This window comes from Cajanus cajan, chromosome 6 (genome assembly GCF_000230855.2).
Source record: "Cajanus cajan strain Asha chromosome 6, NIPB_CcT2T_4, whole genome shotgun sequence".
Classification (NCBI taxonomy): domain Eukaryota; kingdom Viridiplantae; phylum Streptophyta; class Magnoliopsida; order Fabales; family Fabaceae; genus Cajanus; species Cajanus cajan.
Window position 1 is genome coordinate 46053738 of NC_138522.1, and position 13959 is coordinate 46067696.

At 29.8% G+C, this 13959-nt stretch overlaps 1 protein-coding gene across 5 annotated transcripts; it reads left to right on the forward strand.

The window, feature by feature from the left end:
- The first annotated feature begins 1020 nt into the window (after positions 1-1020).
- On the forward strand, positions 1021-8606 carry LOC109797083 (DTW domain-containing protein). 5 transcript variants are annotated; one of them, XR_003803976.2, is made up of 3 exons: positions 1021-1838; positions 2595-2871; positions 3609-4301. XR_003803976.2 is itself a non-coding variant. In XM_020356993.3 (3 exons), the coding sequence occupies exons 1-2, from the start codon at positions 1070-1072 to the stop codon at positions 2820-2822; spliced, it is 774 nt and encodes a 257-aa protein (XP_020212582.1). In that variant the 5' UTR covers positions 1021-1069; the 3' UTR covers positions 2823-2871; positions 3609-4301. The 5 variants fall into 5 exon arrangements, 3 of the variants coding, with proteins under 3 accessions (XP_020212582.1, XP_082933350.1, XP_020212580.1); XR_003803977.2 differs by having other exon boundaries at positions 2813-2871; XM_020356993.3 differs by having other exon boundaries at positions 2818-2871.
- Positions 8607-13959: the final 5353 nt, after the last annotated feature.

Here is a 13959-nt window from a genome sequence, read left to right on the forward strand (position 1 = left end):
TGATTGTGACACCATTCTTGAACATTTCCTACAACAAATTTTTTGGTGACATCTTGACAAAATTTGTGGAGAAAATTTTGAAGAACATCACTATTGATCTCTCATTTGAAAATTTCACCAACTAAGTTCCTAACTCTGTCATGATTTTAAATTAAAATTCAAAGTCATTTTTTATAACATACTATGTGTCAACAATCAACTAAAACAATATTTCTTCACAAGAAATATAGGAAGGCAAATTTTAAGACTTATGAAATAAAATCAACTTTTATATTATTTATTATCAATATTTAACTTAATTTTTTTTTTATATTATTACTAACACATAAAATGTTAATTATGTCTATTCTTAACATGAAGTTGTGAGAAGTACTATTTTATAATTTTTATCCCATAAAAGTCAACCAATGAGTTATATTTCTTTATCAAATAAAGAAAAGGTTAAATATTTTTGTTGATTCTTATAGTTTAATTTATTTTTCCTTTTAATTCATATAATTTAGAATATATTTTTTTACTTGCTATATTTACATTTTTTTAATTCCTTTTTGTTCTTATTGTTAATTTTTTATAATGTTATTTATGTGTGAATGATATGATTTTATTGACTTTTATGTGATAGTAATGTGTTTGATTTTTTGGACAACAATGTAAAGGTGAAGAAAAAAATTAATAAGTGACAAGCCCTAATAATGATACAAGATTGTTTTGTTAATAGTCAATATTCATTATTATAAAATATGATTTGGATGAACTTGTTAATAATTACATAATAAAACTACTGTTGTCCATAAAATCAAATATATGACTATCATATGAATTTAAAAAAAGTTCACGTTCATCATTCACATAGAAATAATATTACGAAGAACTAATGGCAAGATTACAAAATTTATTTTAAATTATAGACAAGATAAAGTTAGTAAAATTATAGGATTTAAAAATATTTAATTGTTTTTTGTTATGAGATTTAATTATTTAATAAATTTGATTTTTTTTAACGTGATAGGTTTTTTAGTTAAAAAATAATGAATCAAATTAATCGATAGTAATAACTTTGTTGCACTGCATGGAGCGGGAAGCAGAAGCAGAAGAAGACACCCCTTCACCGGCGCCGGAAACGGAGGAAGAAGAAGAAGCCCCTTCACCCCAGCGTCGCTCCATCTGCTCCAAGTGCCACCGTCCGACACGCGTGTGTCTCTGCCACGTGCTCCCCCTCGACCCCATCCCAACCACCACGCGCGTCCTCATCCTCCAGCACCCCCACGAGGCCCGCCACAAGCTCTCCACCACCCCCCTCCTCACCCGCTCCCTCCTCCACGCCTCCGCCCTCACCGCCCGCCGCCTCCGCCCCGGCCTCTCCCCCCTCCTCGACGCCGCTCCCCCCGCCCTCTACCTCTTCCCCGCCGCCCCCGCCACCCACATCTCCGCCCTCCGCCCCTCCGAGCTCCCCCCCGGCCTCCTCCTCATCGCCTTCGACGCCACGTGGAGCCACGCGCGCGAGATGGTGAAGGCCAGCGAGGGCTTTCTCTCCACGTTCGCCACTAGGGTTTCTCTCGCCGTCGATGAGAGTGTTAGCGGCGGAACCATTTACGATTCGGATTTGATTCTGAGGAAGGAGCCTTATGCTGGCTGCGTCAGCACCATGGAGGCTGTGGCTAGGGCCTTGCGCGTCCTCGAGCCCAATGGCCTCCACGTTGAAGAGAGGTTGATTGGGATTTTGAGGGAGATGGTCAGGTTGCAGGCTGGGTTTTTGAAGCCCGTCAAGCCCAGGCCCAAGTTGTTGAAGCACAAGAAGAAGGTTGAGGGCAAGGAAAAGACTGAGGGTTCTAACCAAGGTTAGTTAGTGGTCTTTATTTCTTACTGTATATTTTGTGGAATTCGGCTGTTTCTTCTAATGGAAATGCACATTTTACACAACACAAAATGGTTTTCAACTTCCACATTTTTATTTTCTTGTTTGTTGTTAATGTGTTGATAGTAATTTCTTGACGAGGAACATTTTTATAACGCAAGAATGATTGTTAAAAGCTACGTTATCTGTTGAAAATATAGTCGGCAGAAGCTTACAAGGGTTATGGAAAGCTATAATCTAATTACAACAGAATACCTGTTTATACAAAATAGGCGTAAATAAATTATATTGAAGTGATATCGTGTGCAAAAAACATCAAATAATGGAGGTCCATGTTTTGCTAATTAAGCCTCACCTGCTTGTTTTCTCACTTAATGTCAAAATAGAGGAATTTTCATCCTCTTCCGGCCACAGGAAATAATATTAGTGATCATAATTCATAAACTTCCATTAGCAGCAGGTGCTATGGATTGTACTTAGAAAATTGTTGGCATCTATGGCAAAAGAAGCCAAACATCTTACTACTCATCATAACAAATAAACAAAATAAATTCCCATTTGCAGCAAAGAGCTAATAAAAATTGCAGAGGAATTTGGATTCACTGGATATGCATACTAATGTTGTAGTTCATCTCATTTTGAAGTGATACATATGTTTATACCATGAAATAAGATGTGTTCGAGAAAGGATATGATACAAGGTTGGTAGTGAAACTCGAGAATCTTCATTGTTTTTCAGTTTCTTCGTGAAGCTGGGATTTCACATGGAAGAATTGAGATGGTGAAAATATGGGCTTGTAGGACTAAGTTGATTTGACTACTATAGTGTTCCAACTATTTCTCTCTTACGAGCTTTCCTTCAACACTTCGTGAATGCATAACTTCATTACAGTTCAATTCAAGAATAGGAAAGGAAAAGAACAAATTTTGCTGACCAAAATTAATATGAATGTGAAGAATAGGTTAAGATATCAGACGAGACTGCAGACCATTTTTGACATTTAAGGCTTCCAGAGGTATTGTCTTAACTTTCTAATCATTCTAATTGTACATTCTTCTGTATATATATCAATATTTCCAAAATCTGTCGGGGTGCTGGGCAACCTTCTTAACTTATGCCTTGTTTTACTCTTCATATCAATTTAGGTATGCAAAACTTGTTATTTTGCTTTCCTGTTTTCAAACAAGGGATGAAGTCATTGCGTTTATAGTGTTTATAGAGTGTCAAACAGGTTTTGAAGGAAAGCATATTGGAGAGAACAAATGATCACAACATTATCTATCTATTTATTTATTTATATGAATATATAGAGAGATTTATATATAGCTTGTTATAATATAAGTTAATTACTCTTGTACGGTAATATTTTTCCAAGAGAGTTAAACGTGATTATTTTTCTAAAAAGAAAAAAAGACAAAAGGAAACAAATATGCATTGTATTAGTCAAAATCAACTTAGTCCTAAAAGCCAGATTCTCATTATCAATATATCACATAAGATACAGATTCATGATTTGTCAAAAAGAAAAAAGAATATAAACTTCATGAAGGAGCAGGGGAACCGGTTTCTTAGGTGCCGTGGGTATATACAATATATGTACCATTCATAACAAATTGGGGCATATAAAGATTACCGAGTGATAGAAAACTATAAAATGATACCATAGTTGTTGAAAGATAGGTCACTGGTGGTGTCTGCTATCTGCACCATCATAGAAGCGATGTTACTAATGCTGCTTGTTACAATCACCAGCGGATGATTACTATTTAAAGCTCGGTTTCCATGAAGGCTCCAGAATAGCACAACAAACTACAGAATAACTAAACCATACGCATTGGGGTCACCAGAGGATGACTACAGCTTTAGTTCCAGTGACATGACTATGCTTAACATTAGCTACCGAACTATGGTAATGGTAAACAAATTGCCAGAGCCACCCATTCCTAAACAGTTGATTACCTCCCTTGTACTGAACAGTTTTATCATCACTAATATAATCATGGGTTGAGTTGGGTTCATTTGGATCTGTTACCAAGGTGTGTGTTTGTGTGTGGAATGAAGGCTTTATTGGGTTTTTATAAATGGTTCTAGAGCAACCAGCATCCTGTTGCGTAATCCTAACCAGGAAGGGAGGTATAATCTAAATCAACCTTTGAAGGAAAGGAATCAAATCAAGGATACTTGTTCAAAAGGAGGTGCTTGTTTCCACTTTCTAAGCTTTGTAAGGATTCATATTCAGCAAAGTCTGAAATGTGATAATCTTGTCCCATGCTATACTTCTCTTAAAGAGATCTAATTCGAGAATATAATCGGGTGTACGTGTGACATGCATTGTCACAATTTTTTTTTTCCCCTTTGTAATTAGTATCTGTGTTTGTCTTGCACAATATAAATTACAAATTTTTAATTATTATATACGTCTATCAATTTATCTGTAATATGAAAGCCCTTATTAAAAGTTGTCACTTATGCTTTTAAAAAAAAATTATCGTTGCAAAATTCTTTTAATTTTCTTTTATTAACTTCTTGTATTTTTAGCCTTTCAATTTTTTTTTGTTGTATTAATTTACTATTAGTTTAGGGTTTTTAATTTTGACTTTTCATTTATCTTATTTAAATTATATTTCATATAATGAAAAAATCGAAAAAGGAATTTGAGTACTATATGTGGGAGACTGATAACAGAATATAATAAATAAATAAATAATATTAATTAATAAATACTAAATGAATATACATTTTTTAAATTTTTATATTTGAATTTAGATTAATATTTATAGTAAAATAATGTCTTATAACTTATTTAAAATCTATATCTATACTAATAATAAAAGGAATATTTCTTTTTTTGTGTATACATATTTTTTACTATTTTATTCTTATAACTACTTGTAAATTATTGTTTATGTTCTAAAAAAATTTAGTTTTTTCCCCCTTTCTTCTCCACTTTACTCTAAACATCGGGCATTCTTCTAAGTAATCATTCACTCTATTATCTCTTTATTTAATAAAAAAAATAGAGAAGGATGAATTGTCTCTTTTTTTATGGTTACAGTAATTTTGATTACTATTTATTTTAATAAGTTTAGAAAAAATAATTACAAAGGTTTTAAAAATTAAAATTTGAAAGGTAGGAAACATGAAAAATTAACATATATATAAGTTAAATAGAAGAAAAAAAACATAAATGGAGTGATTAAATACAAAGAATATTTTAAAGTTTAACAAATATCACGCGAGAACTTTAGTAGGAAAACTTTAATATCATATACAGATCTATATATGATAGATAAACATGTTTGAAAAACAATTTTGGTGAACTCAAGTATCTACAATAGAAAGTCAAGGATTAACCATTAAAATATTACTAAGATCCATTCAAGGAACATACATTTCTTTTCAAATAATTTTTTATACACCAAGACATGAGATCCTTGACCACATGCTTAATAACATATACATATTTTTTCCATGCATTTATATGCTTTGTATCTATTTCTTAACTGCTGATGGGAATTCTAAAGGAAAAAGTAAATCATTTTGACTCAAATATGTTTACTAGGTCCTAAGTTGTACCTTTACATCAAATAATCTTTTTTTCATTCTCTGAAAGTTGTTAATAAGAAATAAAAACATGATTATCAATTATGTATAAAGCATCATTGATATCAAATTAAATAATTTATCAAAAAAAAAATACAATCAAAAAATTAGGCACAAAACTCTAATTTATAGAGAAATTATAAAGTATTCAACATTTTGCTTTTAACTGTGTTTTGCCTTAATATGGCAGTCAAAGTCATGCGCTCACATCAATAACCCACAACCCACACAAGGTGTTCTATATTAAATGAGAACGAGGGCTTCTTTTTTTTTTTTTTTTTTTTTTTAACTTCTGGGACACTTATGTGTTTCTTACTTATATGTGTGTACTTATTTATTTATATATATATATATATATATATATATATATATATATATAGTTTGTTAGTGTATAAATGTGAATAAAAAATTTCATATTATATAAAGATGAATATATTAAGTAACATATAATTGACAAGAACCCATAAAATTTATATCTTTAAGATTTTGAGTTAAGACATAGTAAACTTATATAATTGTCTCATGATCTATATTGATGATTTTTTTTTCAATATTTAACTTCCTTATATTTCTAATAATTATTAATAGAGTCGATATAAAACCCTATGTTGCAGTTCGACAAGGTGTGTCTATGTAGTATAAAGTTTGCTTTTGTAGTTATCTCATGTGCTATTGATTTTATCCCCTTGCATTCTCAACAATTTCTTTTTCAAACTAATTCTTACATGTTCATTGTATAACTCTTTAGGTATTTCAATTTCATGTTATGCATACATAGTGTTATTTTCTAATTCTAACATTAATATTTTATAATTTATAAAAAATTATAAAATCAAGAATACAATTCATTAAAAAAGAAGAGAGAAAAAACGAGATACACATAATTTTATGATTTCTAATAAATTTAACTAACAATAGAAAATAGTATTAGTATTTTTCTACACATATCTTTAAGAATACAACTTATATACAATGCTATAATTATTTTTAATGTTATTGTTATTTTCTAACTAAAATTAACATTTCAATTTAACAATTCTGTCAATTTGAATTGACAATAAAAATAATTATCAAAATATTGGAGAATATTACTAACATCATTCTTAATTCTATCTTATATATGCCTGTGCTTGTTCCGCTTTCACACCGAAGAGAAATTATCAACAACTTGATGTGAATCAAACCAAACCAATTGAAGCTGCTGGTTATCTCTACCATGCATGTGGGCTATGTGATGCCAAAGAAAATTCTTGATAGCCATCATCACAAACACAAAAACATCTGCAGTGACGGCATAGATTCCTTCTCCCTCCAATCCCAAGTGTAATGTTAACGTCAAAATAGCATCAAGCAGAGAGTAGTGATGGCCAGGCTTCAACAAAATGATTATGCAAAGTGAATCAATTGTGAGAAAAGCACACGTTACCAATGCAGCTATGTCAGAAGACCCATCTTGATGATTCTCTTCAATTCCAGAAATCAGAAGGGACATGGCCCGCATAACTATAAATTCTCCTATAGACTTCAAGAAGATATGGTTCTTGAACCTCTCGTATGCTGATGTGAAGAAGCTGAAGAACAGAAGGAAAATCACAAAAAGAAAGTGCACCACAGCCACAAAGAATACCAGAAAAGGACCATAATGATGGCCACCACTACCAACATGTGTTTTGTAAAGCTCAGTTTCCATGAAGGAGCAACATGCTAACATGAAGCTTATTAGACTCAGAATGAAACTAATCATACGCATTGGGGTCACCAGAGGATAGACGTTTTGTGCTAGCCATATTTGGGGAGGGGTTGGAGATGCAATGTTATGATCAATACCCCTCCAATAGTACTGTAATACATGCTTAAAACTGATGAGTGTTTGGTTTAAATTATGATTTTGTGGAATGGGAATGGTGTGAATATTTGAGGAGATAGGTTCTGTTAAAGGGTTTTGGAAACTGTTACCAGGGTCAGGAGGAATGTTTAGCGTAGAGTTAAGCTGTGGTTGAGGGTTTGTTGAAGATGAACTTGACATGTATGAGAGAAAAAAGGCACAAGATTGGTTGTGTGTATAATATTTAGAGGTTAAAGGTTTAGGAGGTAATATTATAACAGTATTAATAAGGTATCGTCTGGGCTCGTGCTAAGGGTCTTATAATTGAAAAGTTTCATCCTGTCCCAAGAAAGGCATAAAAGAGGATCAAATGAATAAAGTAATCCCCCGATTACCTAATTTATTGATAAAGAAATGAATAAGGATAAAAGCAGCTGAAGAAAGTAATCCATCTTTCTTGAGATATGCTCAATGTTGTGTTCACATCGGAACAGTATCACTAGATGTATTACATACTTAGACAGTAGTAATACCGAAGGCGCTTAGTCATGCTTTTTTTGGGACTATATTCTAAAATCATTTAAAAACTAATTATAATAAGTGAGAGAAAATTATGAATGAGTTAAATTGAGTTATGTTCCTGTAATTCTTTTGGCTACTGCTTTATTATTGATTCCATTAAATGCTTACGTTATAGCTGTATATGTTTACATGATTTGTAATGACCAGTACGTTCTTGTTATTGTGGAGTACTTACATGCATGTTGGTTGGTTTGCTATGGATTCACAAGTCAAATGCAATGTTTATGTTTAAAAGGTTGTTCTTTCTTCTTTCTAGTGTATGATCGGATCCATGTTATGTTGAAAAGCTTTGTAGTTGACTATGAATCTATGTATCTGCTGGATGTATACATACATATATATATATTGTCATTTATGCTGTAGTGTCACTGCAATGAATTAATCTGTTGTTTAGGTGCAACTGTGGATTTAGTTTGGTTTGAGAAAGGTGTAGCATTTTGGTAGAAGATGGATTATTTTCCTCTATACTGAACTATATAATCTTTTACAATAATAGTGAACTCTGCTACTTTTTAATTTGTGTTCTTGTGAAATATTTGCAGATATCGAAAACTAAATAAAAAAAATTATATATTTGCAATATTCTGCACGAGGCTAGAGAGTTGTGGTGAGTAGGCCATTGTTGCTACTAAGAAGAAAGCAAAAATGCCACAATGCACATGATCTGCTTTGTTAGTGCTCATAAAGTTGCCTTAGTTGTCACCACCAGAAAATACTCTTTCATTGTTGATTTTTAAAGGGAAAAGTATATATTTTTTTAAATAACAAATCAGTTAGTAGTATTTTGTTGATGTTAGCGTTGAAGACTCTGCATTGATGATATGACATATATATTATTGAATATAATGATGTTTTTCAAAATTAAAATTAATACAATCACACCTGTGTTTAAATAAATAATAATTGGATAATTTTTTTTATCAATTTAATAAGCTTTAATTTCTAAAGTATATTACATTTAATAGCTTACATTTTTTTTTGGTACAGAAAGTGAGAAAAATCATCTTAAAATAAATATACATATATATTACATTGTTGGAAGTTTCTAATATAATTTTTATCTAGGCCTCAAATGTGCTTGAGCTAACTCGAACTGAACAAATTTTTGAAGAGCCCACAACAAAGTACTGAAATAAGTGGTCACAATGAATGAAAGGTATAATTGCTATATTTGCGGTGATTTATATTGGCGAGGAAACAAAACGCTCTGCATAACATACATTGTAAAATGTAATTTTGGTATTAATATTTAAGGGTAAATTATATTCACACATTCTAAATGCTAGCGATATAATTTTATATTCATCATTTTATATATTTTTAGTTAAATACTAATATAATAATGCATTTTTTTATTAACTCACTTTGTATAATTTGCATTGGTTGTTATATAATTTTTTAATTTATATACAAGATTAAAAATATCACATGTAATATCATTAATACTAGAATTTATAATTCTCTATACACTACCCTATATCTGTTTGGTTCAAAAGAGAGATGGAGAGAAATTAGAAGTTTTATTTGTTTGACAGAAAAAATGATAGTTCTTTTCTTATTTAATTCATAATAGAAGAAAAATTAAGAAAATAATTATTTTTATATTTTTATAATTTTAAATTTATAAATACAAGTAAAGATATTTTAGATGATATACTAAAAATATTATAAATTCTTTCACCCTTCTAAATCTTTCAAGAAAAAGTACTAAAATTAGATGAGAAATGATTTTGTTCATCTTTAATTTTTTTTCTTCTTAAAAATTGAATTAAACGAAAAATTAATAAAATTCCTTTAATCTGGAAAGATGAAAGAGAAAAATTTAAAAATGAGAATGGAGAAACTTATGGATTCCGAAAGCAAGGCAATAAGAATGTCTGATAGAAAGGTATGAGAGAAGTAGGAAATTTGAAGGCATTAGATAGCAGACTGTACAAATCATCCAACACTCTGTCTCAGCTGCCTTTGTCAACACCCTTTCTCCATTTTATTAATTCACCAATTTACACCATCTTTAATTTAAATATTATTTTTAAATATTGTTTTTCACTTATATATTTTATTTTGATATTATCTTTAATCGTGTGAGATATATGTTTTTATTTTTAATAATTATATATGTTCTAGGGCATTTAACTTTTCATCCAAAATTTATTAAAACTTAAAAATTATTTTCAAAATGAACGTTGTAAAACAAAATTATAAAATTAAACAACTTTAAAACATTTTCTCATTTTGTGGTCCTAAAGATGATGCTACATATGGTGAGACATGAACTTGCTATAAGAATATGTTTTCTTTATTTTATTTTTGAAAAATATTCACAATTTTGAATACACCCTTACATAACTATATTATTTTTCAGGCTTATAATATCAAGAAATGCATGACTATTAAGGGTTTTTGTAGTCCTTGTGTCCCCACCATTGCTCTGGTGTCCCTTCTCTCACTTGGAGTAGTATGATTTGTGGCATACATGTGTGTATGCTGACCCACTAAACTCCATAAATGTTAACAAATCAAATGTATCATTAGATCAAACCTTTCACACTATATATTATAATTAATTTCTTATAATAAATAGTATTAATGATTGTCATCTAAGCACGATGAGAGAGATATGCCGCACGCACATTCAATTTAAATAAATATGACCACGACAGAATATATTCTAATAAGGACCGACCTAACGCTTATATATCAAATTTATAATTTAATTATATTAATTGGTGTCAATATATTAGTATAATTTATTATCACCGGGAAGAATAAGAAGTTGCAAATGGAACTCTAATAAAAAGATTCAATTTTTTTAATCTATCTTATGACAAATTAAAAAAAAATTACATATCTTATGTTAGATAAACATTTTCTGGAGTAGTTTTTATTGCATTGTTCAATGCAATCAAATGCCTTTACAATAATCTGAAGGTTCAAAATAGATAAATATAATAAAGCGAAGATAAATAACTCATTTTTGTTGGGAAAAAAAGTGTTCTATGAAAGAGTAGTAACCCAGTCTCAGTTCCTTTTTCACTTACTCTTTTCTAATTCTAATTACTTAATTTTCTGCAATTTTCATGTGACTCTTTCATAGTAATTCATATATGACCACTCTTCAGAGTTGGTGGTTATGGCTTATAATAGATACTTGTAATTATATTATATAGTTTAAAAGTATTCGTGCCACAAAACGAAACCAATTAGAACTCTTACCTTTTTCATCCAAAAAATAACACCATTAAATGTTTAACGGCTAAGTTAAGAAAAAAAAAAGTGATAGGAAAACCCTAGGCCACCAGTAATTTTATCTGGTTCCTCCTCCCTTTTTTCTACTTAAATTCTGAGTTCTACCAAAAGGGAATTCTTCTCTTTAAGCCTAAGTGACTTAGTATAGTAACTTTGGTGGTTCAATAATTTGTAGTTATTTTTTAAAATCATTTTTGATTTGATTTGATAAACCATGTAAGAGAAGGATATTGCAGAGTATATATTTAAGCAGCATCCAACAAATCCTAATTATTTTGATGCGTTTTGGACATTTAAAAAGATGGGTGACCTTAAATAGGAATACATATGAACAGCAAAAAGCATCTTGCCAGCCAATGTGTTGGTGACACTTGACAGTATAACATTATCTACTTTTTCTTACTTTCATTGCCCTTTATTCAATTTGATTTAGATAAATAATATATCTATCGGTTGGTTAATATGTACGTAATTTTAAGTTCCTACTTTATTATTAATAATAATAAATATATACAGAAATTTTTACATTCTCAATTAATTAATTATAAATTATTTTTAATATCATTTTAAAATAATTATTATGAAGTTAACAGATTTATTCACTACAAAAAAATTTATTATTAATGACAATTATTTAATGGCAATAATTTAATTACCGTCATATGTAAAAATATTAATGGTTAATATATAATAGCCACTAAAAATGTATTTATATTACACTAAAGTTTATTATTAGCGACAATTATTTATTAGAAAAAACTTAAGTCTCACATCGATTAGAGATAAGATAATTAAATAGTATATAAGTGAGTAATAACTATCATCTTACAAGTTCATTTTATAGGGTTGACTTGACTCCTAATTCACTATTCTAAATTGGTATCAAATCACTCATTGTTACCAAGTTCAATAGTGCTATAAAACAATTAGAGAGCAACTTTCACCTTATAAATCTCACATCTCTTAAAAAAAAAAAATATATATATATATATTTAAAAGACAACTCTCATCTTACAAATCTCACATCGAGTAAAAATAAAAAAGTATATAAGTTATGAATTTAGAAAATGAAATTATAGGAATAAATTATTTAAAGTAAAGGAGACAATTGAAAAAAAAAACTTTTAATAACCTTTAAAATGGCTACTATAATTGCCACTAAAAAAAATAAGTTTTTTCGATAATTTAGTAGATATTTACCGATATTTTATATAAATGTCGGTAATAGTATTAGCGACACTGATACACCAGCCATTAGTTAAATGCTGGTAAAAAAATAATAATCATTTATATAGCCGTTAAATAATAAATTAATTGCCAAAAAAAACTAATTTTGATTTAGTGATTATATGTAATCATTTATAATTAAATGATAATATAAAGAATACACTTTTGATGATGTATTATTTATTCAACTAATTTTACTACTGTTTGAATTTGTGACGGATGAACTGATTTTTAGATCCATATGGTTTGTCCAATATGGAGAAAAATTGTGGATTTAAATGATAATTGATTGTATAATGAAGCAGTGTTTAGTCAATAGACGTCAAATTACTTTATGACTTTATCTGATGTATTCCTTTTAACTTAAAGAGCTACATTCTTTGCATCTTTGACCCCATTTGATTTTTGTGGTCTGGAGAACTTCGTGGTAGACCCTTCATCTTTTCTTGTACTTCATCATCTTTTTCCCACTTTTTTTTATAGATTATCTCTCCTCTCTATCCTACATGCCAATATGTTCACTTCTTTCATTTTTGGTGAAAAAATATGCAAATATTTTAAATATCAACTTAAAATCACATTCAAAGAAAAACACACATTTTAATCCAAAAAAATAAATATTTGTAAATATAATTTTTTTTCAACCCCAACCCCAATTAAATTCAACTCAACTAATTTTCAAACACATCACATAATCATGGAACACAATCTTAATATTTTGGAATAGTGGTTTTTCATGCAAACTGTTGATGTGCAAAGTGAAAACAGTAAAATGGAGACTAATTCTCCAGCTATATATATACTTTTTTGGTGAAATTAGAAGCATGTTGGTTAGCCAAGTATATTCTCCTGCTATATATGTATATATGACACATTGGTCATGAGCCAAATCGTACAGTAATTTAAACAATTCATCGGTATATATGGACCACTCTTATCGGGTAATAACTAATAACTAACATGTCCTTTGATTGGTAGCTTATTAACTTTCATTCATAAACAATTCATCTAATCGCATTCAATACATTGAGAATGTAAAAGTGGATATATATAATTGCTGTTGAATCATTCACAAGCCAAACTTCAATTTCTCTTTTGTTTGACTAATTTCCATTCCTAAGAATTAATCTGATACAAGTAATATACAGAGAGTTTAATTACCTACACTCATCCGATAGGAATTTATTTTATTGTTGCATCATACTAATAAATAGAATGATGCATTAAAATTTATTAGATATCTCTGTAAAAATGGAGATATATAATTGGTTGTTCTGCCTCATAAAGCATAATCAGTGCACTTCAGAAACTCCACAGAAGACTTTCACTTGCCAAATCAGTAAAAGAAAACTAAACGGATGAGAATTAAATTCAGTAGGTTTAAAATAACCCACCACACTTATTGAACCCTACTTTTATTTACCACTAATGTGTTTATTGTCATTGTTCAATGAGCAATTTCATCTAATTTGATGATGACATGAATTTTAAAGGTTGAGGGGCGACAATGGGATTCTATTGGGTGAGTGATGGACCATGCTGCTGTTTTGAGCAGTCCAACGTCTTTATATGCAAATTAGATAGGCAATTCTGTGTCACAACAAAGTAAACCTTCCA